The 25,845-nt window shown below is 42.4% G+C and overlaps 1 protein-coding gene across 1 annotated transcript in view; it reads right to left on the bottom strand.

Annotated features, from left to right (window-relative positions):
* Positions 1-5,105: 5,105 nt before the first annotated feature.
* The window catches only part of rnpepl1 (arginyl aminopeptidase like 1), a 31,385-nt gene continuing 10,645 nt past the window's right edge, over positions 5,106-25,845 (bottom strand). The window contains exons 2-11 of the mRNA XM_020502647.2: positions 25,505-25,645; positions 21,629-21,780; positions 19,796-19,912; positions 18,790-19,025; positions 18,293-18,406; positions 16,776-16,888; positions 16,594-16,702; positions 16,209-16,433; positions 15,433-15,575; positions 5,106-8,737 (exon numbers count right to left, since the gene is read on the bottom strand). Of these exons, the coding sequence (XP_020358236.1) occupies positions 8,444-8,737; positions 15,433-15,575; positions 16,209-16,433; positions 16,594-16,702; positions 16,776-16,888; positions 18,293-18,406; positions 18,790-19,025; positions 19,796-19,912; positions 21,629-21,780; positions 25,505-25,645 (1,644 nt within the window). The 3' untranslated portion in view covers positions 5,106-8,443. The remainder of the gene's footprint in view (positions 8,738-15,432; positions 15,576-16,208; positions 16,434-16,593; positions 16,703-16,775; positions 16,889-18,292; positions 18,407-18,789; positions 19,026-19,795; positions 19,913-21,628; positions 21,781-25,504; positions 25,646-25,845) is intronic.

Genomic DNA, 25,845 nt, shown 5'->3' with positions numbered 1-25,845 from the left:
AATGAGCCACAGGCAGTTAGATTTGGGTATGTCATTTTAGACAAAAATTGAAAAAAAAGTTGATCGTTAAGGGGAATGCAAAAAATATACTAGATCAGCATCCATGAGCAACCTCCTCCTATTCCTCCGATAATAAATGGCAGTATCAAAAGTGCTCTGTGTCAACATATGCAGGGATACTGGATATGATATAAAATCTAGTAGTGAGAAAGGAATTATATTTTTTGGTGGGCATAATAGTCCATGGGCCAGAGGCACACATTTGTCCACTTTGTGGCAGAAGGTAGCCCAGTGGTTAGAGCATTGGACTAGTAACCGAAAAGATCGAATCCCCTAGCTGACAAGGTAAATCTCTGTCATTCCACACCTGAACAAGGCAGTTAACCCACTAGGGTCATTGAAAATGAAAATGTGTTATTAACTGACTTGCCTAGTTAAATAAAAGGTACAATTTAAAAAAGTATAATGTTGATTTTTATTAAGGTCCATGTCTGTGAATTATATTTTGGTATGATTACCACTTATCGAAGGTAGCTAAAATGTGGTTATCACTGAATTATATATTATGACGCCTATACAATTAGTTGGGCCAACAGGATTGAGATGACATCTTCTCATACTAAGGTAATTTATATACAGTATTGTTAACTTCATAATACAACACCAATTAAGGTATGAATCAAATTAATTCGTAATGAAATCTATGGGCTCACCTTGAGGGGTTCAAAGGTAATACATGTATGCATTTTGGGGTACATCGAGACAGAATGGGCAGTATTGGGATGGACTCTATTATCACATGGTACCCTACATGATAACTACACCAAATTTCACACAGAACAAGGGACCCACTGGGAAAGTTTTTTTTGTTGCCATACTCCTGTCTCAGCCTCCAGTATTTATGCTGCAGTAGTTAATGTGTCGGGGGGCTAGAGTCAGTTTGTTATATCTGGAGTACCCCTCCTGTCCTATTCGGTGTCCTGTGTGAATCTAAGTGTGCGTTCTCTAATTCTCTCTTTCTCTCTCTCGGAGGACCTGAGCCCTAGGACCATGCCCCAGGACTACCTGACATGATGACTACTTGCTGTCCCCAGTCCACCTGGCCGTGCTGCTGCTCCAGTTTCAACTGTTCTGCCTTATTATTATTCGACCATGCTGGTCATTTATGAACATTTGAACATCTTGGCCATGTTCTGTTATAATCTCCACCCGGCACAGCCAGAAGAGGACTGGCCACCCCACATATGCTCTCTCTAATTCTCTCTTTCTTTCTCTCTCTCTGAGGACCTGAGCCCTATGACCATGCCCCAGGACTACCTGACATGATGACTCCTTGCTGTCCCCAGTCCACCTGACCGTGCTGCTGCTCCAGTTTCAACTGTTCTGCCTTATTATTATACGACTATATACGACGTATACGATTATACGTGTTACAATGATAACAAAATTATGGCCCTTTGACTTGATGCCAGCAAGAACAAGACCAGGAAGTATTCAAGATGGCTAGCTTGATTAAGCCTTCTCCATGTATATCTCACTAGGTCAGGATTTTTCAGCCTAAATATATCCACTAGTTCTAATGTATCCATGATCTTTGTGATCTCCTTCAGTGCTTGAGGGTGATAGTGTGATTTCCTTTACGATCCATTGAGTTACTTAAAACCGCATTAATCATCTCCCACCATAATAATAGATTCATACGTTGCTTGTGAGCTCAATAGATTATTATATATATTTTTAAAAAAGTATGGATCATCATTATTTGACCCATATACATGAATTAGACAGACCTGTTTTTGGTCCAATAGCATATTTAAAATAATCAATCTTCCTTGTGAATCCGTTTCCACAGTTTGCACAATCGGATCAACATTTGTATTAATTAGTATAAATCACCCCTTTTGAGTTTCTTTGCACATGACAAAAATATATTTCTCCCTCGGAGTCCTTTTTCCACCCAACCTGTAGAATGAGTTTCCTGTAAACAATAGATATTATATTCTTTCTCTTTTAGCCAGGTAAAAATGTATCTTCGTTTTTTATGATCTGCTAAGCCATTACAATTATAACTTGCTATACTTATTTCCCCACTTACCATAACAATACCCAAGTGTCAATTATACTTACCACAACCAATGTTTGTAAACTTACCATTAAAAAGCACCATGATGATTAAGTGTTAAAGATACTGTAGCTTCAACTGTGTAAACCTCCAATTGTCCTAATATTCCACCCACTAAAACCTCCCCCATATCTAGGTCTATTGTCACTAAGACCATCAGACCATCTCCCTGACTATTGACGCACATTTGCGTCCTTGGCCGACAATTGGCCTTGGCCAGAGGGAAATATGATCAGTCCCATGATAACATAAATATCTGAGGCTGCTTAAGACAACTAACCAAATAACATGGAAAACATTCAGAAAAAAAATAATTATTCCACTGATTGATCCTATTAATATAAATAATAACAGTACAATATTATAAATGCATGCTCATATTTATAAAGTCCTAGCAAGGCTATAAGCATGTCAGCCCAGTCTGCTCAGTTCATTGGATCTGATTGGCTGTAAGCATGTCAGCCCAGCCTGCTCACTTCATTGGATTCAATTGTTTTAACATTTTGGATAAAATGAAGACAAAACAACCTAAATATATTGCAAGACCAGTCCTTTTTTTTTTTTGCATGTCCATTACATGCTAGATATATGTCATGTAGTCGTCATTATATCCTGTTGTAATTCCGACCAAAAAAAAGGAAGAAGGAAAAAAATATTCTAACGGCCGCTAATGACTGCAAGTAAAAATGTGTCTCAGGCATCACATTATATCCTATTGCATTCCTGTTGTATTGTGCCATGGCTGTGCCAGAGCCGACTGCAAGCCAAACCCGGGCACCCCTTCATGGAAGGGCATACCCAAGTTCAACTCACAATCGACTCCAACACAGTCATGGCATGACAACCAAGAACACCTGCAGTACTGACAATCCAGAGCGATTAAACCTGTAAAACCAACCCCCTGTAAAAACCAACCCTCCACATTTAGTTTTTTTTATTCCAGGGTCGTTGCTCTATCAGCTCGGTTGTTTTACACCCAGGCCTATATCATTAGGATAAAGAATATAAAAGGTAGCATAACTAGCTTATATAGAAATATATAATATACCTTTCTCACGCTAAGAGAAGTTCTTCCATAAGCCAGTTATTGTATCAGTACTACCATTAACTAACACACTAGAGACAACAACCCTGTTGAGAATACCTAATACATCCATTTGCCTGTGTGTATCGGAAGAATAATCATATACATTTTTAAAATTGAGAATTATTTTTTAAATGTAAAAAGGTAATAAGACCAATTATTTTAGGATCATATAGGCCTATTCCAATAGTGAACCTATGCAGGTTTATAATACATCTATTCATATTTATTACGTTTTATCGTTAAACAACGATTCACATCGGCGAACAAGGGCTGCACTATATAACAACTTTTAAGTCATAATATACCCGACCTCTACAATTAGGCCATAACATATTCAACAAAAGAAAACAACCTTGGTATTTCTAATGTACATTCTTCATATCAAATGATAAAAAATCTAAGTAAAAAGGTCAGCCTAACCCATCTTCGCCTTCGCCTAAATCAAAACCTGATATTACGTCCATATAGTCCATAGTGCCATATTGCCTGAATAGAAAAAGGATCAAATTCATCATACCCATTCTACATTACCATAAATCATACCCATTCTACATTACCATAAACCAAACCTTATTTTAAGTCCATGGTTCCATACTGCATGAATGTACAACATTTATATTAAAATAATAATATTAACCTAGTTCATGCAAAAAAATATTGGGGTAAAAAAAACAAATGAATCTGTATTTGTACTGTGTAATGCGGTGCAAATATGTATCGGGGACTACTTCAACAAGAGGTAGCTATGAGCCACGTTGTAATCTTCGAGTCCTTGAACATTTGGTTGTATACATGTAATTTATGGAGCACGAGACAAACTGAGGCCTCAACCTCACCCAGTAGGCCAGGCAATAGATCCAGTTGTTTTAACTGCTCTCTCATGCTGGTAAGCAATGCTCCATCTTATGGAGACATGGTTATAAAAACAGGCCCCCTCCAATGTTAAGTTTGACATTTTAGACCACTGCTTCCTCCGGTTTTGCTCGCAGAACTCGAGGAAAGGTCACACTGCCACCTGATCAACCTATGACGACTTAACATTGTCTTAGCAAACCAACTGACTAGCCAGTCTATGATATGTTATGATAACCACTGTTTGCCTGGATTTAATTAGTTGTTGTTTTTCTAGAGCTCCGACTTGAAGAACACTGACGTCATGATTCGACCTTGTTTTTTTTCAAGTTGCAAGTTGTCTTGATCTCACTGAAGTCATGCTGGATTGACAGCATGGCCAATGTATTCAAATTTTTCTGACTCATGGTGTTGCATGTTTATCTAGAGAATGCCAGACTTTGATGACAAAATTTGCCCACAAGGACCGCTGCCCCAACTTCCTGTTCAAGTGAGCACAGCACAGTCCAAAATGCATTGTATCCTGCATAAATGATGTAATATGCCAGGGAGATATGTATACTGTAGCTAAGAAAGTCATTCTAAGTGTATGTTGTGTAGTAAGCTGTTAGTAGCCCATGTGCCTCACCTTAATAATTTGGTCTATTTACCCCTCTTAATTTAGCCTACTGTTCTGACTTGGTGGTGTACATGTAGCCTATAGCCTGTTTTAGAGAAATGTAATCATCAAATATTGTAAGAGCTTTCATTGTCTGCTTATATGCACCCTTTATTTAAGTGCAACTTTACTAACAACGGTTTTAGGAAACAGCTCGAAGATTTAACAATGCTCCTACGAAGGTTCTAACAATGAATTTAAGGCTAAGATGCTTTTGGGAAACTGGGCCCAAGTGCCATACAGATGCCAACACGAGGCCTATAGGATAAAACCCATCAGTGCACCCTCTTGTGGACTAACGGGCCTAAATAACCTTGACACCTTTTCTTTTTCACTCACAATATCAATGCAGTTGGTTTTAAAAACCACAAGTCTAAAGGCAAACGTCAATGTTGAGTCTCAAGGCTTTTTTATTACTTGTAAAACATTGGAGACAAACCTGCTAGTCTATCCCCTCTGTGTTGTACAGTATGAATACTGTACATTAAGTAAGGCATCGGAGGATAGCTGAAGACTGTCACTGTTTAACAATGTAATCTCATGTTATCATCAAAACAAACATTCTGCCCCTCACATTTCTATGCTGAGAGGTACAGCCCGTTCACAATTCATAAATAATAATGTTGGGAGGAAACGTTAAAACAAAACGTGTACAAAATCATGGTTAACATTTCAGCCCAGCTATTCATTAATAACGACACTGAAATACACACCCCACCCCTCTCTTTAGTCAATCACAGAATCAAAATGATCTGTAGCTTTGGAAATGGCAGTCAAGCCTGAACGAGAGAAGTCCAGAAGGCAGACACTGTTGACAAGGGTTGCATTCAGGAGGGTGCCACGTTCTATATAGCTGACAACGATTCCCTATTCTTCAGGACAAAGAAACATGTCTGTTCAATAAATTCCTATCTGAAGGTCCTGTAAAGTTGCACGCCACCTGGGTAGGTGGATGCACGTTACAGGACTGAACGTGACCCAGATGAATAGCAGAGCTCCAGTTTGAAGGCACGTGTGGCCTTACCCTCTCCCTTCTCACGACAGCCCTATGGGAGAGGGTTTTGCACTGTGGGGGCTGCGTCTCAATAGTGTAAAGTAGTAGGCCTACCAACCTTCCCTACTTAAGGGAGTTGATGAGTAAAAGCAAAGTTGTCAAAGAAGCACACTCCATCATTTAGCCGACTGGACTTTCATTTCAGTAAATGTTCAATTCTTTCAGATAAGTGCAGATGAGGGCAAAGAGACGAGGCGAGGAAGGCTGTTTAGACTACTGAGACACAGCCCAGGTGTAAAGGGAAGAGAGTGAGCATAGCATTCCACATCTATTGCTGGATTAGCCTTCCTGTTGGATATTCCAAATGTGGAAATAATCAATTGTAATTATTAAAGGTAAGGTTAAAGTGTGTAGTGTTGAACGTAGCAAACAGAGGCTTGCGTCCCAAATGCTATGGGCCCTGGATTCCATAGTGTACTACTTTTGACCATAGCCCCATCTATGGTAGCGGTTCTCAAACCTCTCCGCAGGGACCCCCAGCCATTCTATGCATTTGATCTATTCCACACCTAGCTCACCTGACTCTTAGCTTGTCAACTAACCATCAAGCCCTTGACTATGTCAATCAGGTGAGCTAGTTCAGGGCCACAACAAATTTGTGAGATGTCTGGGGGTCCCCGAAGAGGTTTGAGAACCACTGCCCTATGCAGTCTGATCAAAAGGAGTGCAATATGTAGGGAATAGAGTGCCATTTGGGGACAGCAGGGCTCTCCTCTCTCAGACTACAGACTGGGCAGAGGGACATTTGGTGGCTCACTCTCCCTGTAAATTAGTCTAGGGCACAAGCTGCAGGCTCATGAAGCCATAATCCCAGCCCTAAGCAGGACACACAACATGTGTGTGCAAACAGTCAATAGATGGTTACCTCCATTCATGAATTGCATGCGCACGCACACACGCATACACACAACATTGTCCTTCCCAGAGAGGTTTCAAAAGGTTAGCTTACAAAAATCAGACTCAACATATAAATACGCATATACAGCGCATTCAGAAAGTATTCAGGCCCCTTGATTTTTCCACATTTTGTTACGTTACAGCCTTAAATCTAAAATGTACACACAATAATGATAAAGCGAAAACAGATTTGGGGGATTTTTTTGCAAAACACCCCCCAAAAAACAGAAATACCTTATTCAGACCCTTTGCTATGAGACTCAAAATTGAGCTCAGGTGCATCCTGTTTACATTGATCATCCTTGAGATGTTTCTACAACTTGGAGTCCACCTGTTGTAAATTCAATTGATTGGAAAGGCACACCTGTCTATATAAGGTCCCACAGGTGACAGTGAATGTCAGAGCAAAAACCAAGCCACGAAGTTGAAGGAATTGTCCGTAGAGCTCAGAGACAGGATTATGTCCATGCACAGATCTGGAGATGGGTACCAACAAATGTCTGCAGCATTGAAAGGTCTCCAAGAACACAGTGGACTCCATCATTCTTAAATGGAAGAATTTGGGAACCACTAAGAGTCTTTCTAGAGCTGGCTGCCCGGCCAAACTGAGAAATCAGGAGAGAAGGGCCTTGGTCAGGGAGGTGACCAAGACCCCAATGGCTACTCTGATAGAGCTCCAGAGTTCCTCTGTGGAGATGGGAGAATCTTCCAGAAGGACAACCATATCTGCAGCACTCCACCAATCAGGCCTTTATGGTAGAGTGACCAGACAAAAGCCACTCATTAAAAAGGCACATGACAGCCAGCTTGGATTCTTTTGTCTGATGAAACCAAAATGTAACTATTTGCCTGAATGCCAAGCGACACATCTGGAGGAAACCTGGCATCATCCCTACGCTGAAGCACGGTGGTGGCAGCATCATGCTGTGTGTGATGTTTTTCAGTGGCAGGGACTGGGAGACTAGTCAGGATCAAGGGAAAGATGAACGGAGCCAAGTACAGAGAGATTCTTAATGAAAACCTTCTCCAGAGAGCTCAGGACCTCAGACTGGGGCGACGGTTCACCTTCCAACAGGACAACGACACTAAGCACACAGCCAAAACAACACAGGAATGGCTTCAGGACAAGTGTCTGAATGTCCTTGAGTGGCCCATCCAGACCCCGGATTTGATCCCGATCTAACATCTCTGGAGAGATCTGAAAATAACTGTTCAGCAACGCTCCCCATCCAACATCACAGAGCTTGAGAGGATCTCCAGAGAAGAACGGGAGAAACTAGCCAAATACATGCATCAAGCTTGTAGCGCCATACCCAAGAAGACTCGATGCTGTAATCACTGCCAACGGTGTTTCAACGAAGTACTGAGTAAAAGGGTCTGAATACTTATGTTTTTATATATTTTTTTACATTTGCAAAAATGTCTAAACTGTTTTTGCTTTGTCATTATGGGGTATTGTGTGTAGATAGATGAGAGAAAAAAAAATTGAATGAATTTTGGAATAAGGCTGTAACGTAACAAAAGGTGGAAAAAGTCAAGATGTCTGAATACTTTCCGAATGCACTGTACATACAGTGTGCATTAGTGTGTAACTGTGTGTGCATGTGTATGAACCCGGTGGTCCTTCGTCACTCACTGTCAGTCTCAGTCAAGCACAGATGATGTATGGCTGAAACTGCAGTCATTTCAAGTCTTACAGTTCTTCACCTTTTTCAACATGCCACCCCCCTCTCTCACAGTGTATGTATGTCTCTCTTCTCTTCTACCGGCCACTCAGGCGGACACGTTGACGTCACGTAGTGCGATAGTACCAGTCGTAGGGGGGTCGGAGGGCCCCAGTTGGTCCCTGGGGGTGGGACTGGGTGACGAAGGGGTGGGGTGTAGTAGGGAGGGGACAGAGCCTGTGGGAGTGGATAAGGCGCTGGTCTGGAACAGAATCTGCTGGAGTGTCCGTCGGAGGTTGGGGTGGAGGCGGGCCTGTGTCTGGTAGAACACCTCAGCTGCAAAGCACTTCATCACCCCGGAACAAAGGTCCTCGTACAACGGGACTGTGTACATCCTCGACGTCTGATGAGATAAAAAAAAATGTATTGCTGTGAGTTACATTTAAAACAAAATGTCATTCGTCTTTGGCACTTACAGGTAGGTAAAAAGTAAAAAGTGACATAAAAGCTCTGCTGGCTAGAGGTCGACACGTAAGCTTGAAGACATATTTTTATAAGATATTGGCAAGATATTATCAAATTATTCACATGCACCTGCAAAAAGCTGACACAGATGTGCTTAAAGAAAGAAATAATATTAGACATACAACATAAATAATAGCAATACACACAGTGTCATTATACACAGTCCATCAAACTCATAGAGATCGTTAACAGCTGAGGGAAGACGCCGTTTGGCCATGACACAAGAATCTGGCCTGCTCCACGAGACTCCTAACTTTTACAGAGTGTGAGACGCCCCTATTATTTCAATAATTCCTGCCCTGCCTTCCTAAAGTCTTCGAAAGCCAAGTGAACAAACAGACCATTTCGAATCGCACCGTACATTCTCTGCTATGCAATCTGGTTTCCGAGCTGGTCATGGGTGCACCTCAGCCACGCCATCGACAAAAGACAGTTCTGTGCAGCCGTATTCATCGACCTGGCCAAGGCTTTCGACTCTGTCAATCACCACATTCTTATTAGCAGTCTCAACAGCCTTGGTTTCTCTAATGACTGCCTCGCCTGGTTCACCAACTAGTTGTCTGATAGAGTTCAGTGTGTCAAATCAGAGGGCCTGTTGTCCGAACCCCCGGCAGTCTCTATGGGGGTGCCACAGGGTTCAATTCTCGGGCCGACTCTTTTCTCTGTATACATCAATGATGTCGCTCTTGCTGCGGGTGATTATTTGATCCACCTCTACGCAGATGACACCCTTCTGTATACCTCTGGCCCTTCTTTGGACACTGTGTTAGCTAACCTCCAGACGGGCTTCATGCCATACAACACTCCTTTAGTGGCCTCCAACTGCTCTTAAATGCTAGTCAAACTAAATGCATGCTCTTCAACCATTTGCTGCCCGCACCCGCCCGCCCAAAAAGCATCACTACTCTGGATGGTTCTGACTAAGAATATGTGGACAACTATAAATACCTAGGTGTCTGGTTAGACTGTAAACTCTCCTTCCAGACTCACATTAAGCATCTCCAATCCAAAGTTAAATCTATAATCGGACTCCTATTTCAAAACAAAGCCTCCTTCACTCATGCTGCCAAACATACCCTCGTAAAACTGACTGACTATCCTACCGATCCTCGACTTCGGCGATGTAATTTACAAAACAGCCTCCAACACTCTACTTAGCAAATTGGATGCACAGTCTATCACAGTGCCATCCATTTTGACACCAAAGTCCCATATACTACCTACCACTGTGACCTGTATCCTCTCGTTGGCTGATCCTCACCACATATTCGTCGCCAAACCCACTGGCTCCAGGTCATCTATAAGTCTTTGCTAGGTAAAGCTCCGCCTTATCTCAGCTCATTGGTCTCCAGAGCAACACCCACACATAGCACGCGCTCCAGCAGGTATATTTCACAGGTCATCCCCAAAGTCAACGCCGCCTTTCCTTCCAGTTGCCAATGACTGGAACGAATTGCAAAAATCACTGAAGTTGAAGACTTATAACTCCCTCACTAACTTTAAGCGTCAGCTGTTAGAGCAGCTTACCGAGCACTGCAGCTGTACATAGTCCAACTGTAAATCGCCAAACTACCTACAGTTGAAGTCGGAAGTTTACATACACTTAGGTTGGAGTAATTAAAACTTGTTTTTCAACCACTCCACAAATCTGGAGGTGTGTCGAGTCATTCTCCTGTTGAAAAACAAATGATAGTGGCACTAAGCGCAAACCAGATGTGATGGCGCATTGCTGCAGAATGCTGTGGTAGTCATGCTGGTTAAATGTACCTTGAATTCTAAATAAATCACTGACAGTGTCATCAGCAAAGCACCCCACACAATCACACCTCCATGCTTCACGGTAGGAACCACACATGTGGAGATCATCCATTCACCTACTCTGGGTCTCACAAAGTTGAAACCAAAAAAGATCCAATTTGGATTCATCAGACTAAAGGACAGATTTCCACCGGTCTAATGTCCATTACTCGTGTTTCTTAGCCCAAGCAAGTCTCTTCTTATTATTGGTGTCCTTTTGAAGTGGTTTCTTTGCAGCAATTCAACCATGAAGGCCTGATTCATGCAGTCTCCTCTGAACAGTTGATGTTGACATGTGTCTGTTACTTGAGCATTTATTTGGGCTGCAATCAACTCTAATGAACTTATCGTCTGCAGCAGAGGTAACTCTGGGTCTTCCTTTCCAGAGGCGGTCCTCATGAGAGCCAGTTTCTTCATAGCGCTTGATGGTTTTTGCAACTGTACTTGAAGAAACTTTCAAAGTTCTTGAAATTTTCCGCATCGACTGACCTTCATGTCTTAAAGTAATGATGGTTTCTCTTTGCTTATTTGACCTATTCTTGCCATAATATGGAATTGGTCTTTTACCAAATAGGGCTATCTTCTGTATACCACCCCTACCTTGTACACAACACAACTGATTGGCTCAAAACGGATTAAGGAAATAAACTCCACTTCTTTAACAAGGCACACCTGTTAATTGAAATGCATTCCAGGTGACAACCTCATGAAGCTGGTTGAGAAAAAGCCAAGAGTGTACAAAGCTGTCATCAAGGCAAAGGGTGGCTACTTTGAATAATCTAAAATATTATTTAGATTTGTTTAACACTTTTTTGGTTACTACATGATTTCATAGTTTTGATGTCTTCACTATTATTCTACAATGTAAAAAATAGCAAAAATACAGAAAAACTCTTGAATGAGTAGGTGTGTTCAAACTTTCGAATGGTACTGTAAATTTATTTATTTATTATGTCTCCCCCACGTCTGAAACCAAAGTTGCACCTCTGGTGACAGTTGTATAAAATTGAGGACACGGCCATCACATCTCCATAGATGAATATTGGCAGCAGAGTGGCCTTACTGAAGAGCTAAGTGACATCAACGTGGCACCGTCATAGGATGCCACCTTTCCAAACAAGTCAGTTCGAGCTGCCCCGGTCAACTGTAAATGCTGTTATTGTGAAGTGGAAACGTCTAGTAGCAAGAACGGCTCAGCCTTGAAGTGGTAGGCCACACAAGCTTACAGAACAGGATCGCCGAGTGAATAAAAATCGTCTGTCCTCAGTTGCAACACTCACTACCGAGTTCCAAAGTTGGAAGCAACGTCAACACAACAACTGTTCGACGGGAGCTTCATGAAATGGGTTTCCATGGCGGGGCAACCGCACACAAGCCTAAGATCACCATGTGCAATGCCAAGTGTTGGCTGGAGTGGGTAAAGCTCGCTGCCAATAGACTCTGGAAACGCATTCGGGAGTGATAAATCATGCTTCAAAAACTGACAGTCCGACAGACGAATCTGTGTTTGGCGGATGAACGCTACCTGCCCGAATGCATAGTGCCAACTGTAAAGTTTGGTGCAGGAGAAATAATGTTTTTATGGTTCTGGCTAAGCCCCTTAGTTCCAGTGAAGGGAAATCTTAACACTACAGCATACAATGACATTCTAGAAGATTATTTCCTTCCAACTTTGTGGCAATAGTTTGGGGAAGTCCCTTACCTGTTTCAGCATGACAATGCCCTTGTGCACAAAGCGAGGTCTATACAGAAATGGTCTGTCGAGATTGGTGTAGAAGAACTTGACTGGCCTACAAAGAGCCCTGACCTCAACTCCATTGAACACCTTTGGGGTGAATTGGAACGCCGAATGCGAACCAGGCACTAATCGTGTATAGTGTATGTAGAATATTGGCTGTTGGAAACTACAACTCCCTACTACTTTACTGACTTTATTGTCCCTATGGGGAAATGTTGTTGCAGTGTCACGTACACATTTAAAGTGGCGTTTAAATACAAAACAAAATTGACAATACAACTTTCATAACAGTTACATACCAAAATGTTTTTTTATATAATAACTATAATAAAGAAATATAACTTTTAAAAGGACTAGCCTCCTGGTCTTACGGAGTCGATAGGAACATTAGCCCAAGCTATTTATGAGGGATATCACACCTGGCACCAATGGTTGTCTAGTTCTGTTTTTCCTGCTGAGGGGTGCCCTATACCTGTGCCCAGAGGGGAGTAGTTTAAAGTCCAGCTACAGGGGGTGGCTTGGGTCTAAAATTATTTTATGAGCCTTACGGAGGGCCCTGACCTTAAAGATCTCATCCAGGCCTGTCCGTTTGACTCAAAGTACTTTGCTTGCTCTGGTAATAATCCTTCATATTTATCTAGCTGACAGTGGCATTGCCAAACCAACAAACAATACAAAAAGTGAAAATACCCTCAATGAAAGATTTGTAAAAATTGAGCCGGTATTGTACAGTCTACATTAAAAGATCCCAGCTTTTTGAGTCCAACAGCCACAAAACCAGCCCCCCATCTAAGGAGTAGTCCCGAATGAGTCTCTGTGCCAGAATGTAAGGCTGGATTGTGTTGAAGGCAGAAGAAAAGTCAACAAACAGAACCCAGACATGGGATTTGGCTCTAGATGTCTATAGACCATGTTAAGGAGTGTAAGAATGGCATCATCAACTCCTCTGCTAGGCTGATAGGCAAACTGAAATGGGTCGAGAAGCTTCTGGGTGATGCTGAGAATATGACTTTTCATAAGTTTCTCAAGGCATTTCATTACTAACGATGTCAAGGCGACAAGGCGGTAGTCATTCAGCACAGAGGGATTAGGTGCTTTAGGAATGGGTATAATTGAGTTTTTCCACAATACTGGCACGTGTTGCTGGTCAAGTGAGGATTGGAAAATGTCTGTAAAAACACCAGCCAATTTTTCAGCACAGTGCTTTAACATATGTCCACTTATTTTATCTGGGCCTGGGCTTTTGTATGTGTTACATCCCCTGAACAACTTTAAAACATCATCAGACTGTTAAACAACAACTCTCTCAAACATTTGTAATGATGCTTCCATTTGTTTTTATCTCTGACACAAAGTTGTCTGATTCAAATCTTGAGGAGAAAACATTCAGTTGATTAGCCATATTCTGGCCCTCATATCCCCCAAGGTCAGCACTGGTTTTTCCCCTGCCTATGTGGGGGGCACTATAGCCATGGATTTAATCCCTTGCCAGGTCACCCTTGCGTTTCCTGAGGAGAGGGTCCTCTCCACCCTTTGCTTGTATGCCTCCTTGTCCGTCACTATCTGTCTTTTGATCTCACGTTGTACATCTCTTAAAGCATGTCTATCACCCTCAGCATAAACTGCCTTCTTCCTATTAAGTAGTGATTTTAGATGTTTTGATACCCAAGGCTTATTGTTAAGGAAGATTTTACAGGTTTTAGGAGGCACAACTGACTCAACACAGAAGTTCACAGAGTCTGAAACAACACCTGTGAGTTCATCAAGATCAGAGCTGCTGTCCTCAAATACCTCTCACATAGTATAGTCCAAACACCCCTGGAGATCAAATACCTCCCACATAGTACAGTCAAATCACCCCTGGAGACCAAATACCTCCCACATAGTACAGTCAAATCACCCCTGGAGACCAGATACCTCCCACATAGTACAGTCAAAACACCCCTGGAGACAAGTGATACTGTTGTCATTCCAGATCTGGACAGTTTTAACTGTGGGTTTCTCCCTCTCCAGGAGCCGACAGTAGGTTGGCCTGAGGTAGACCACATTGTGGTCTGATGTCCCCAGGGGAGTTCTGGTGGTGGCAGAGAATGCATTTGGTATTGTCCCATGGCACAAATCAAGAGTTCTATTTTTCCCAGTGTGACATTTCATATACTGGTGGTATGTGCGCAGGACTTTGTGCAAGGTACAGTTGTTAAAATCCCCTAAAATAAATGTGGGTGCGTCGGGGGAGATGGATTCCAGTTTCTGTGACAGATTATAAATAATCTCTGATGCCCTTGTTATATTAGCTTTAGATTGAATGTACACAACGGTAACAAACAATTGGGGGAACTCACGGGGGCAGAGTGTAAGGTCGCAGTGACACAGACAGCAGTTCAATGTCGGGGGTACAGAGTGTCTCTCTTACCAGGATCCATTTACACCACTGGTCCCTGACAAGCAGGCAGACGCCCCCGTCATGAAGTTTCCCTGTGACTGTCAGATCACGGTCGCTCTGACCAGAGTGAACTCCTCTTCTCTGTACGGGACTCCGTCATCCAGCCAAGTCTCAGTAAACGCCAGCAAACAGGCCTCCCGATATTCGTGTTGGAAGTGCAAATTCGCTGACAGCTCATCCGCTTTCCCCCTCAGTGACTGGGCATTAATCAGCAAGGTGGTGGGTAAGGGAAGTTTGTTCTTCAATTTTTTAAAGTCTTTGTCTGATTCCCCCGCGTTTTCCACATTTGCATTTGGGTTTGTAATCCATTCGCAGACAATCAGGGATTAGATGGGCCATTGGGATATCCATAGCGTTTGTGTTTGAGTTGCATTGTGGTAAGAACCCCCTGCTGTATTGGATTCCGCTGCCAGCAGCATCGCTCAGTTTGGAATTAGTTCAGATTTCTCTCTACAGAAACTGCACATTGAGCTCACAGGAAAAAACTGAATGAAATAGAATTCAAATAATTGAACCGACGTCGGTCAATTTGTAAAAATTGGAATAGGGTGCCATTTGGGGCGTGCCCCCTCCGCCTGGTTCAGTCGCCACTCACGTGTTTGTGCAGGAAGCCGCGGATGCGGGGCAGGTCCGGGTAGAAGCTGTTCCGCACCACGATCTGCAGCCAGCGGATCCGCACCTCAGCGTTCATCTCATCCAGCTGGGCCGAGTAGCAGCGTGACAACTGACCCATAACCTCTGACACACACAAACAAGCATCCTATCACTCTCTGAGGTAGCTTGATTTACGCAACATTTCACTTGGTACAACGGAACCAATGGAATAGTCCCAAAAGATGCAGAAATACACAGCGCTCATGTGTTTGAAGCCAGGGCCCGTATATATAAAGGGTCTCAGAGTAGGAGTGCTGATCTAGGATCAGGTCCCCCCGTCCATGTCTTACTTATTATTATCTGAAAGGAAAAGCATATCCTAAAATCACTCCTACAGCAACACGATGGTCTGGTACCTACCGTGTGAGAGGGGTGAGCGGTCCGACAGTAACACGATGGTCTGGTACCTACCGTGTGAGAAGGGCGAGCGGTCCTACAGTAACACGATGGTCTGGTACCTACCGTGTGAGAGGGGCGAGCGGTCCTACAGTAACACGGTGGTCTGGTACCTACCGTGTGAGAGGGGCGAGCGGTCCTACAGTAACACGGTGGTCTGGTACCTACCGTGTGAGAGGGGTGAGCGGTCCTACAGTAACACGATGGTCTGGTACCTACCGTGTGAGAGGGGCGAGCGGTCCTACAGTAACACGACGGTCTGGTACCTACCGTGTGAGAGGGGTGAGCGGTCCTACAGTAACACGATGGTCTGGTACCTACCGTGTGAGAGGGGCGAGCGGTCCAACAGTCTGTCCAAGAAGAGAACGGTCTGGAAGGTGCTCCAAGAGGAGAGGTTAAAGTTTGCAATGGCCTCAGGGTCCGGGGGTTCGCTGGCCCACAGGTCACACAGACGCTGGACGGGACCGGTCAGAACCCCCCCGGCCGAGAGGTCCGGTTCGCACAGAGGGGGGCCACAAGCGTTCAGCCACCGCTCAAACTCCAACCCTGAGAGTGAGAAGAGAGAGGAACAAGTATATACATTTTCAGTTCTGTGGGTTCACACAAAAACAGAGAATAATTTGACAATGCTATCCAGCACTTGAACAAGTTTGGTGGAAGAAAATGTCCTTTTCCCATGGACTGGTAATGTGAGTGACAGACTCACCCTCTCTCTGTGCCACACAGCTCTCCTTCAGCTCCGGGAAGAAGCACAAGAAGAAATCGAGCAGGTCCTGGGCCACAACACTGCTGAACTTAAACTGCTCTATGTAGGCCTGAGAGAACATGACACACTTTCAAGTGATGTGGTGTGTCTGTGTGTGTGTATCTGTGTGTTCATGCGCTTACCCTCAGGAAGCTGTCGAAGCGCTTGACATTGCCACAGAGTTGAGAGAGGTACGAGACGAAGCAAAAGCCTTTCTCATAAGTGAACAAGTTCATCAGACTACTGGGATTAATACCTAAGGGAAGACAAGAAACAGATGAGGGAGAGAAAATGAAAGACAAAGAAACAGAGTTGTCCTCATTTAAAAACTAACATTTTATTTGTGAAGCACAATTACACAGACTATTTGTGTGTGTGCGTGCGTTTATCCACCAACAGTGGGGAGAACAAGTATTTGATAACCTGCAAAATCAGCAGTGTTTCCTACTTACAAAGCATGTAGAGGTCTGTAATTTTTATCATAGGTACACGTCAACTGTGAGAGACGGAATCTAAAACAAAAATCCAGAAAATAACGATTTTTAAGTAATTAATTAGCATTTTATTGCATGACATAAGTATTTGATACATCAGAAAAGGAGAACTTAATATTTGGTACAGAAACCTTTGTTTGCAATTACAGAGATCATACGTTTCCTGTAGTTCTTGACCAGGTTTGCACACACTGCAGCAGGGATTTTGGCCCACTCCTCCATACAGACCTTCTCCAGATCCTTCAGGTTTCGGGGCTTACGCTGGGCAATATGGACTTTCAGCTCCCTCCAAAGATTTTCTATTGGGTTCAGGTCTGGATGGTGTTCTTGGGGTTGTACGCATCCTTCTTCTTCCTCCAAACACAGCGAGTGGAGTTTAGACCAAAAAGCTCTATTTTTGTCTCATCAGACCACATGACCTTCTCCCACTCCTCCTCTGGATCATCCAGATGGTCATTGGCAAACTTCAGAAGGGCCTGGACATGCACTGGCTTGAGCAGGGGGACCTTGCGTGGGCTGCAGGATTTTAATCCATGACGGCATAGTGTGTTACTAATGGTTTTCCTTGAGACTGTGGTCCCAGCACTCTTCAGGTCATTGACCAGGTCCTGCTGTGTAGTTCTGGGTGGATCCCTCACCTTTCTCATGATCATTGATGCCCCACGAGGTGAGATCCTGCATGGAGCCCCAGACCGAGGGTGATTGACCATCTTGAACTTCTACCATTTTCTAATAATTGTGCCAACAGTTGTTGCCTTCTCACCAAGCTGCTTACCTATTGTCCTGTAGCCCATCCCAGTCTTGTGCAGGTCTACAATTGTATCCCTGATGTCCTTACACAGCTCTCTGGTCTTGGCCATTGTGGAGAAGTTGGAGTCTGTTTGATTGAGTGTGTGGACAGGTGTCTTTTATACAGGTAACGAGTTCAAACAGGTGCAGTTAATACAGGTAATGAGTGGAGAACAGGAGGGCTTCTTAAAGAAAAACTAACAGGTCTGTGAGAGCCGGAATTCTTACTGGTTGGTAGGTGATCAAATACTTATGTCATGCAATAAAATGCAAATGAATTCAATGTAATTACAGACCTCTACATGCTTTGTAAGTAGGAAAACCTGCAAAATCGGCAGTGTATCAAATACTAGTTCTCCCCACTGTATCACCCCTACCTGGCTCAAATTTGACCTGCAGCTTGCTGACAGGGTTGTTGTCTCCTAGGAGACGCATTTGTCTATGCAGGGCGTCTAGACGGAACACCGTCTCCAGACAGGTGAAGGCCTCACCTTGGGAAACACAGGGATGAGGGATTAGCTGTTGGCATGTTTGTTTGTGTGTGTGTCTGTCTGTAGTGATACACCTCTGTACTTAGGTGTGTATGCTGTATATACACACCATATGCACCATGTGGGGCGGCAGGTAGCCTAGTGGTTAGAATGTTGGGCCAGTAACTGAAAGGTTGCTGGATCGAATCCCCGAGATGACAAGGGAAACATCTGTCGTTCTGCGCCTGAACAAGGCAGTTAACCCACTGTTCCCCGGTAGGCCATCATTTTATATAAGAATTTGTTCTTAACTTAAATAAAAGGTAACATTTTAAAAAATATATATATGCCTTTGTGCCTAGGTGTGTGTTTGAGCGTGCGTGAGCGTGTGTATGTATACACACCGTAGGCCTCGGTAGTGATGCGTCTCTGTGCGTAGGTGGCCAGTCCCTCGCTCAGCCACATCTCTTCCCAGGTGGCGTTGGTGACCGCGTTGCCGAACCAGCCATGGGCAATCTCGTGGATGACGTCGATCAGCAGGAACTCCCGGCTCTCCAGGATGGAGGAGATGATGAAGGTGAGGCAGGGGTTCTCCATGGCCACGATGGGGAACGACGGAGGCAGGAACACTATGTCGTACCTGTGTGTGACCAGGGTGGCGGAATGATACGAGGGTTGTTGTGTGGTTAAATCAGGACTGCTTCCAATATTACACACTATTCCTTATATAGTGCAATACTATTGATGTCAAACGAAATGCGCTATATAAGGAATTGGGTGAAAGTAGTGCACCAGATAGGGAGCACGGTGCCATTTGGGACACAGGCCGGTAAGTGCATTGAAATTCAATTCATGAATTATACAACTCTCATTAGGACAAAACATAACTTTTTCAATGTATGAGTAGACAGGAAGTGTACCTCCTCAATTGACTGAGTGGGACAGTTTTCTGGTTTGTTCTCTTTTATAGCATGTTTTGTATGGTTTCAGCTCCATCTTCCATCTCCCTAGCATGACTTAAAAGCCCTGTAAAGTTAACAATTCATGTAAACTTGTAGATATGGAGAATTTGTATCTGTAACTGCGAACACTGTACAATTTAAATCTGAAGACTGTCTAGCCATGTGAATTTGGCACTTACTGTAAGTGTATTTTGGGGATTGTGTGTGTTCTGTCTGTACTCTATATTATTAATTGGTATGGCTAGCTAAACCAAATCGACCAAAATACTACAGAGGCCATGGACAAACATAGACACTCCAACTTACCCAGACCTAAGGGATAGAGTAGCTGAAGTGTGTGTTACGCATAAGTATGTCACAAAAAGCTTGACCTGTACCCTTCATGTATTGTTCTATATTTGATGTTGAGATTCTTTGTGTGAGGCAAAAATAAATGTATTGCTCTAACCTTCCCCACACATAGGGTCCGAAGAGGTCCTCGGCCACATTCAGCCAACGCTCCACGCTACCCCCTAGCTTGCTCACAGCACAGGTCAGTACACACGGCTCTGCCCACACCCGGCTCCTGCCAGAGGAAGATAGCCGGGATGTATTCATTAGTGCAAACCATAGCAAAAACATTTACAACAAAAAATGTTTCTTATAGGTAGGTCCCTCGCAGTTGTGTCGTTTGCTTCCATTTGGTTCCTAGTGAGGTGAAACATTTCCCCTATAGATAGATAATAAAAATGACATGCTGTTTGGGTGATTCCATGCCAGCCCACTCTGGAAATGTGATGTACTTGTAGTTCATGGTTTTAAACAATATGTCTAAAAATTAACAAAATCAAAACGGGTAATTGAGATATTCCTATTTTATTTTTAAAGTTGATTACATTTGTGACATTTCAGGATCTAGACATACGCCATATTTTAGAGCACACTATAAGCAGCATAATGACTCCAAGATGTTGTCTGTATCATGTACGGTTCACACATCATAGGGTCTTACAGTATAATGACTAGATGTTGTCTGTATCATGTACAGGCCACACATCATAGGGTCTTACAGTATAATGACTCCAAGATGTTGTCTGTATCATGTACGGTTCACACATCATAGGGTCTTACAGTATAATGACTCCAAGATGTTGTCTGTATCATGTACGGTTCACACATCATAGGGTCTTACAGTATAATGACTAGATGTTGTCTGTATCATGTACAGGCCACACATCATAGGGTCTTACAGTATAATGACTCCAAGATGTTGTCTGTATCATGTACGGTTCACACATCATAGGGTCTTACAGTATAATGACTCCAAGATGTTGTCTGTATCATGTACGGTTCACACATCATAGGGTCTTACAGTATAATGACTGGATGTTGTCTGTATCATGTACGGTTCACACATCATAGGGTCTTACAGTATAATGACTCCAAGATGTTGTCTGTATCATGTACAGTTCACACATCATAGGGTCTTACTGTATAATGACTGGATGTTGTCTGTATATCATGTACGGTTCACACATCATAGGGTCTTACAGTATAATGACTGGATGTTGTCTGTATATCATGTACGGTTCACACATCATAGGGTCTTACAGGAGGGCATGTATAGGTCTAAAAAGCCACTTACATCGTGATTTTTTAAAAATGGTTTGTGATACAGATGTAAAAAGCACATTGACATCCTTCCTCCCAATTAAGTTTTTATGTGAGAATTGCCAGAACAATCTGAGACACCAAAAATATTTACTGTCCACGCTGGAGTGGAATCGGCCCCTTGCATGTGAAAATCTCATGTGATGCTGCTGATTTGGTCACTATTGCAAGTATGTGAAGGTCTGGACATTGACAAATGATAAAATGCAGAAGCATAGCACCAGTCCTAGAGTGCCACAGTGTCAGCTGGATGTTGTTCTTTCCTTTATATTGGTGTCCGATTTACACCTAGGAAACAATGGTAATTGCTAATCAATGACTTAATTTATCAATTAAAAGGTAAGGGAGGAATGACAACCAACAGTAACTGCAGGCCTCAAGGTCTGGAGTTTGACACATTCATGACAAAAGGTTGCATCACAATAATATCTCTAATACAGTATCTTTCTCCTGAAGTCGACACTCCTCATTCACTACCTCTCACAAATCTTAAAGCTTTGGATTTGTTGAGGCATTGGCTAGTTGGAGTGTCCACGATATATGCCAGTCATTTCCTTTCAAATCAGTGAAGGGATGGGAAATACTGCTTAATATTCATGTACTGGACCTCGGTCAGGTCACTCCCACTGACCTGGGGCCGATGTCGACGTGCTGCAGGTCTCCTGCCACCAGTGCCACCAGGTAGGCTGGGACGGGGTACTCCATAGAGAACTGGAACACCCTGTCCTGCTTGGAGTAGGCACTACGGGAGGCACTCATCAACACCGTCACACCTTCCGGCACCTGCACACACACAAACAGGCTCACAGACATGTACGTACACACACAGACATGAACGTACACACGCTCGCACAGAAACATATTATGAAACTCATTTTGACAAAGGTAGATTATGTTAAAGCAGGAGTTTCACAGGAAAATGGGTGCTAACGAGACAACAGAAGGGAAAGTGAGATGTAGATTGTGAAAAGCAGGCTGAGATTAAAGAAACAGTGGTGTAATTCTATAAAAGCCATTTTATTTAGACAAAACAGATTAAAATGGAGAGAAACCAAGACAGAGGGTGGGAGCAAATAAACCAGATTAAGATTACAACAACGTGAGATTAACAGGGTGAAAGTGAGATTATAACAAGAGATTAGCATTGGGAATTATATTAAAACGCCAAGAGATTTACAGTATTTTTTTAAATTTATTTAACTTTTACTTATTTCGGGAAACACAATGAGACCAGTGTCTCAATTCTCATGAGGACAACAATACAACAATACAAAAATTATCAGCAAAAATGTCATAAACTACAAATGACAGAATTAACACTACAGTTTGAAACACCACAAATACAATTATTTACATTCAATCAAAAACAGTGGAGTGAATGAGAATGAAAAACGTAGAGAAAGACAGGTAGACAGAGACAGATCAACAGAGCAATGCAAAGCTGATATCACCGAGCCAGGGTTTTCTTACCAGTGAGGTTGTGGTAAAAGAAAAAGGTGATTGACCACCCCAGTGGGTGGCCACCCCAGTGGGTACAAATTCATATATCTGATAGGTCGTCTCTGAATATACAGTGAGGAAAAAAATGTATTTGATCCCCTGCTGATTTTGTACATTTGCCCACTGACAAAGAAATGATCAGTCTATAATTTTAATGGTAGGTTTATTTGAACAGTGAGAGACAGAATAACAACAAAAAAATCCAGAAAAACGCATGTCAAAAATGTTATAAATTGATTTACATTTTAATGAGGGAAATAAGTATTTGACCCCTACTGCAAAACATTCCTTAGTACTTAGTGGCAAAACCCTTGTTGGCAATCACAATCAATGTTTATGCAACCCCCGTAAATATTTGTCTAGTGGAGTATTTTCATATAATCTCAGTGATCATTGTCCCATAGTATCGTATTAGATACGAAACAGCAACATACTAATCCTCATTTAATTAAGAAGAGACAATTTTAAAAGATTTTACATGTTCTACTCTGATTTAGTCACGGTCTCCTGTATTCCTGACACTGAGTTGGGTCTAGAAAATATATCCTCCATATTTATTCCTCTGGAAGATAAACATGCCCCTTTTAAACAATTCAGAGTCAAAGATAGATTGAACCTTTGGTTTTCTTTGGAATTACCTGTGCTCATTCAGAGGAGAAATCAGGCCTGGGCCAAAGCAAAGAAAACTGACTGTAATCTTTCAGACAATTGAGAAAAATATGTACCATCTGAATTAACAATGCTAAATCAAGCTACTTTTTAAGCTCTGTCTCTCTGACTCTGCTGGTGATCCTTCTAAATGTTGGAAAACAGTAAATGTACTGAAGAGTACAAATTCCTCTTCGTACCTGCCTAAGTTCTGTCTGACTCTGGCATCATAACTGAGAAGAGATAAGTTAAGCTTTTAAATCATCATTTTATCTCTGCAGGCTTTCTATTTGAGAGAAACGGTGGTGTAGTTGACTCTAGGTCAGTTAAACGACTGCTCTACCCTCTGCCAGCCTCTACTAGATGGTTCAACGGTTAACCTGTCAACTTCCAGTAAATCTTTTGTTTTTTATTTAAACAATTTACTATCTGTGATGTGCTAGATACCTTGCGTAAGATTAATGTTTAAAAAATCCACTGAAGCTGATATGCTTGATCCATTTTTGCTGCAACTCTTGCCCCCAATTGATGAATCATTAACCAATGTTTTTTACCTGACGATTATATCTGGTACTATCCCCAAGGTTTGGAAGGCGGCCTATGTACTCCCCCTTCACAAAAGGTGCTGACCCCTGTGACCTAATAAATATCAACCTATTTCCAAACTTTCTTGCCCCCTCTAAAATATTAGAATCTTTGATTAATTCTCAGCTAAGATCTTTCTTATCTTTGAAATGTATTCTAAATGTACAACAGTTGGGTTTTAGACCAGATCGTAACACTATCACTGTTGCATCCCTGGTTTTAAATGTGGTTTTAGTTTTAACTGTATGGATAAAATAAACATTGTGCTGCCCTCGATACTGTTGACCCCTCACCGCTAATTGAGGCTTTCCTTAAATGGCCTAGAACAGACTGCATGTAACTGGTTTAAAAATGACTTGACAGATAGAACTCAATGTATATCCACTTACGGCATTAAATCAGGTTTCCTGGATATCACAAAAGGTGTCTCACAGGGGTCCATTCTGGGTCCTGTACTTTTTACATTAACAATATCAACTTGTCTGTAAAAAACAATGTACCTGCACTTATATGGCGATTCCATTCCTTTACTTTAGCTTTGTGTGTATTGTTGTGGAAAAGTTAGATATTACTTGTTACTTGTCACCCGCAATAACATCTGCTAAACACGTGTATGTGACCAACACAATTTGATGCCAATGATACTATTGTGTATGCTATTGCCCCCACGGTTTACCAGGCTCTATCTGAACTATAGTCTGCCTTCATTGTATTACAGAAATGACCGTAAATTAGTACTGAATACAGTTAAAACTAAGTATATGTTGTTCTCTACAGCGCATACAAATAATTCTGATGATTGAAGCATATGTACTTTGGATGGTGTCCATATTGACCATCTCACTGCTGACAAATATCTGGGCCTCTGGATAGATGGAAAGCTGTCTTTTAAAAAGCATATTGATGAGTTAGTTAAGAAGCTGAGAATAAAAATGTGCTTCTTCTATAGAAACAGGCCCTGCCTCTCGCTAAATAATAGAAAGCAGATTATTCAGTCGACGTTCCCATCGGTCCTAGACTATTGCGACGTCATCTACATGAACTCAACTGCCACTTCATTAAAGCCGATAGATGCAGTTTATCATAGAGCACTGTGCTTTATTACAGGTGACAGTTTAAGTACTCATCACTGCATTCTCTACCAGAAAGTTGGTTGGCCCTCTTTGATGTCACATAGATAAATACATTGCTATGTTTTCATGTATAAAGCCCTTTTACAAATAGTCCCACTGTTCCTAGCATCATTACTAAACTTTAGACATATAAGGAGTTACCACACCTGGTCTCAGGGATGAGACCTTTTGGTCTCTACGGAGGTGGTAAATCAGCTTTTAGTTTTCGTGCACCTTACTTTTGGAACAATCCTCAAAATGTTTTTAAATGTGATATTCCGGTGCCTCTAGGGCAATTCAGAAAGCTAATTGAGGACCTTATGATGAATGTGTTTTATGACTGTTGTTTTCTTTCTGCTTGCATTTTGTATTTATATTTTGATGTGTGTATTTTCAGTCATTTCTGTTATTCAGGGCTCATCTGTAAAAGAGACCTTGGTTCAGCTCCTGATAAAATAAAGGTTAAATAAACAATATCTACATCAACACAACCCAGGTTTGAGAGGTGACTTGCCCTGACAGTAGCGGTGTAGGTGCTCTTGACGGCCGAGGTGTATTACATTAACATTTTCAACACAAAGGTTTATGTTATGTCAATATCAAAACAATAAGGTCAGGTTTCTCTGGAAACCAGCACTAGAGGTGTGACAGTTGACACTCACCCTGACAGTAGCGGTGTAGGTGCTCTTGACGGCGGGTGTGTCGAAGCAGGGAAAGAAGGATCGGTTGCAGACAGAGTGGCCCTGAGTGAAGACTAGCGGGCGAGTCTGACCACACGTCAGCTCTGCGTCCAGCCACCAGATCTAGAGGGCCCAGGAACCAATCAGAAACATACATTACAAATTACAAGCTTTGTGTATTCTCCGAATTAAATCAGGAAATTAGACTACAAGCCTATCTTTCCATTTCATTTGGCATATAGCTCAATGCAACAGATGCCATGCAACATTGACATGTATCAACATTAGACCACTTCTAATTTTAGAGTGAACTGTCCCTTTAA

The sequence above is a fragment of the Oncorhynchus kisutch genome, linkage group LG15 (genome assembly GCF_002021735.2).
Source record: "Oncorhynchus kisutch isolate 150728-3 linkage group LG15, Okis_V2, whole genome shotgun sequence".
Lineage (NCBI taxonomy): Eukaryota > Metazoa > Chordata > Actinopteri > Salmoniformes > Salmonidae > Oncorhynchus > Oncorhynchus kisutch.
Note: the sequence above shows the minus strand (reverse complement) of the source record. Positions and strands in the feature narration are given on the sequence as shown.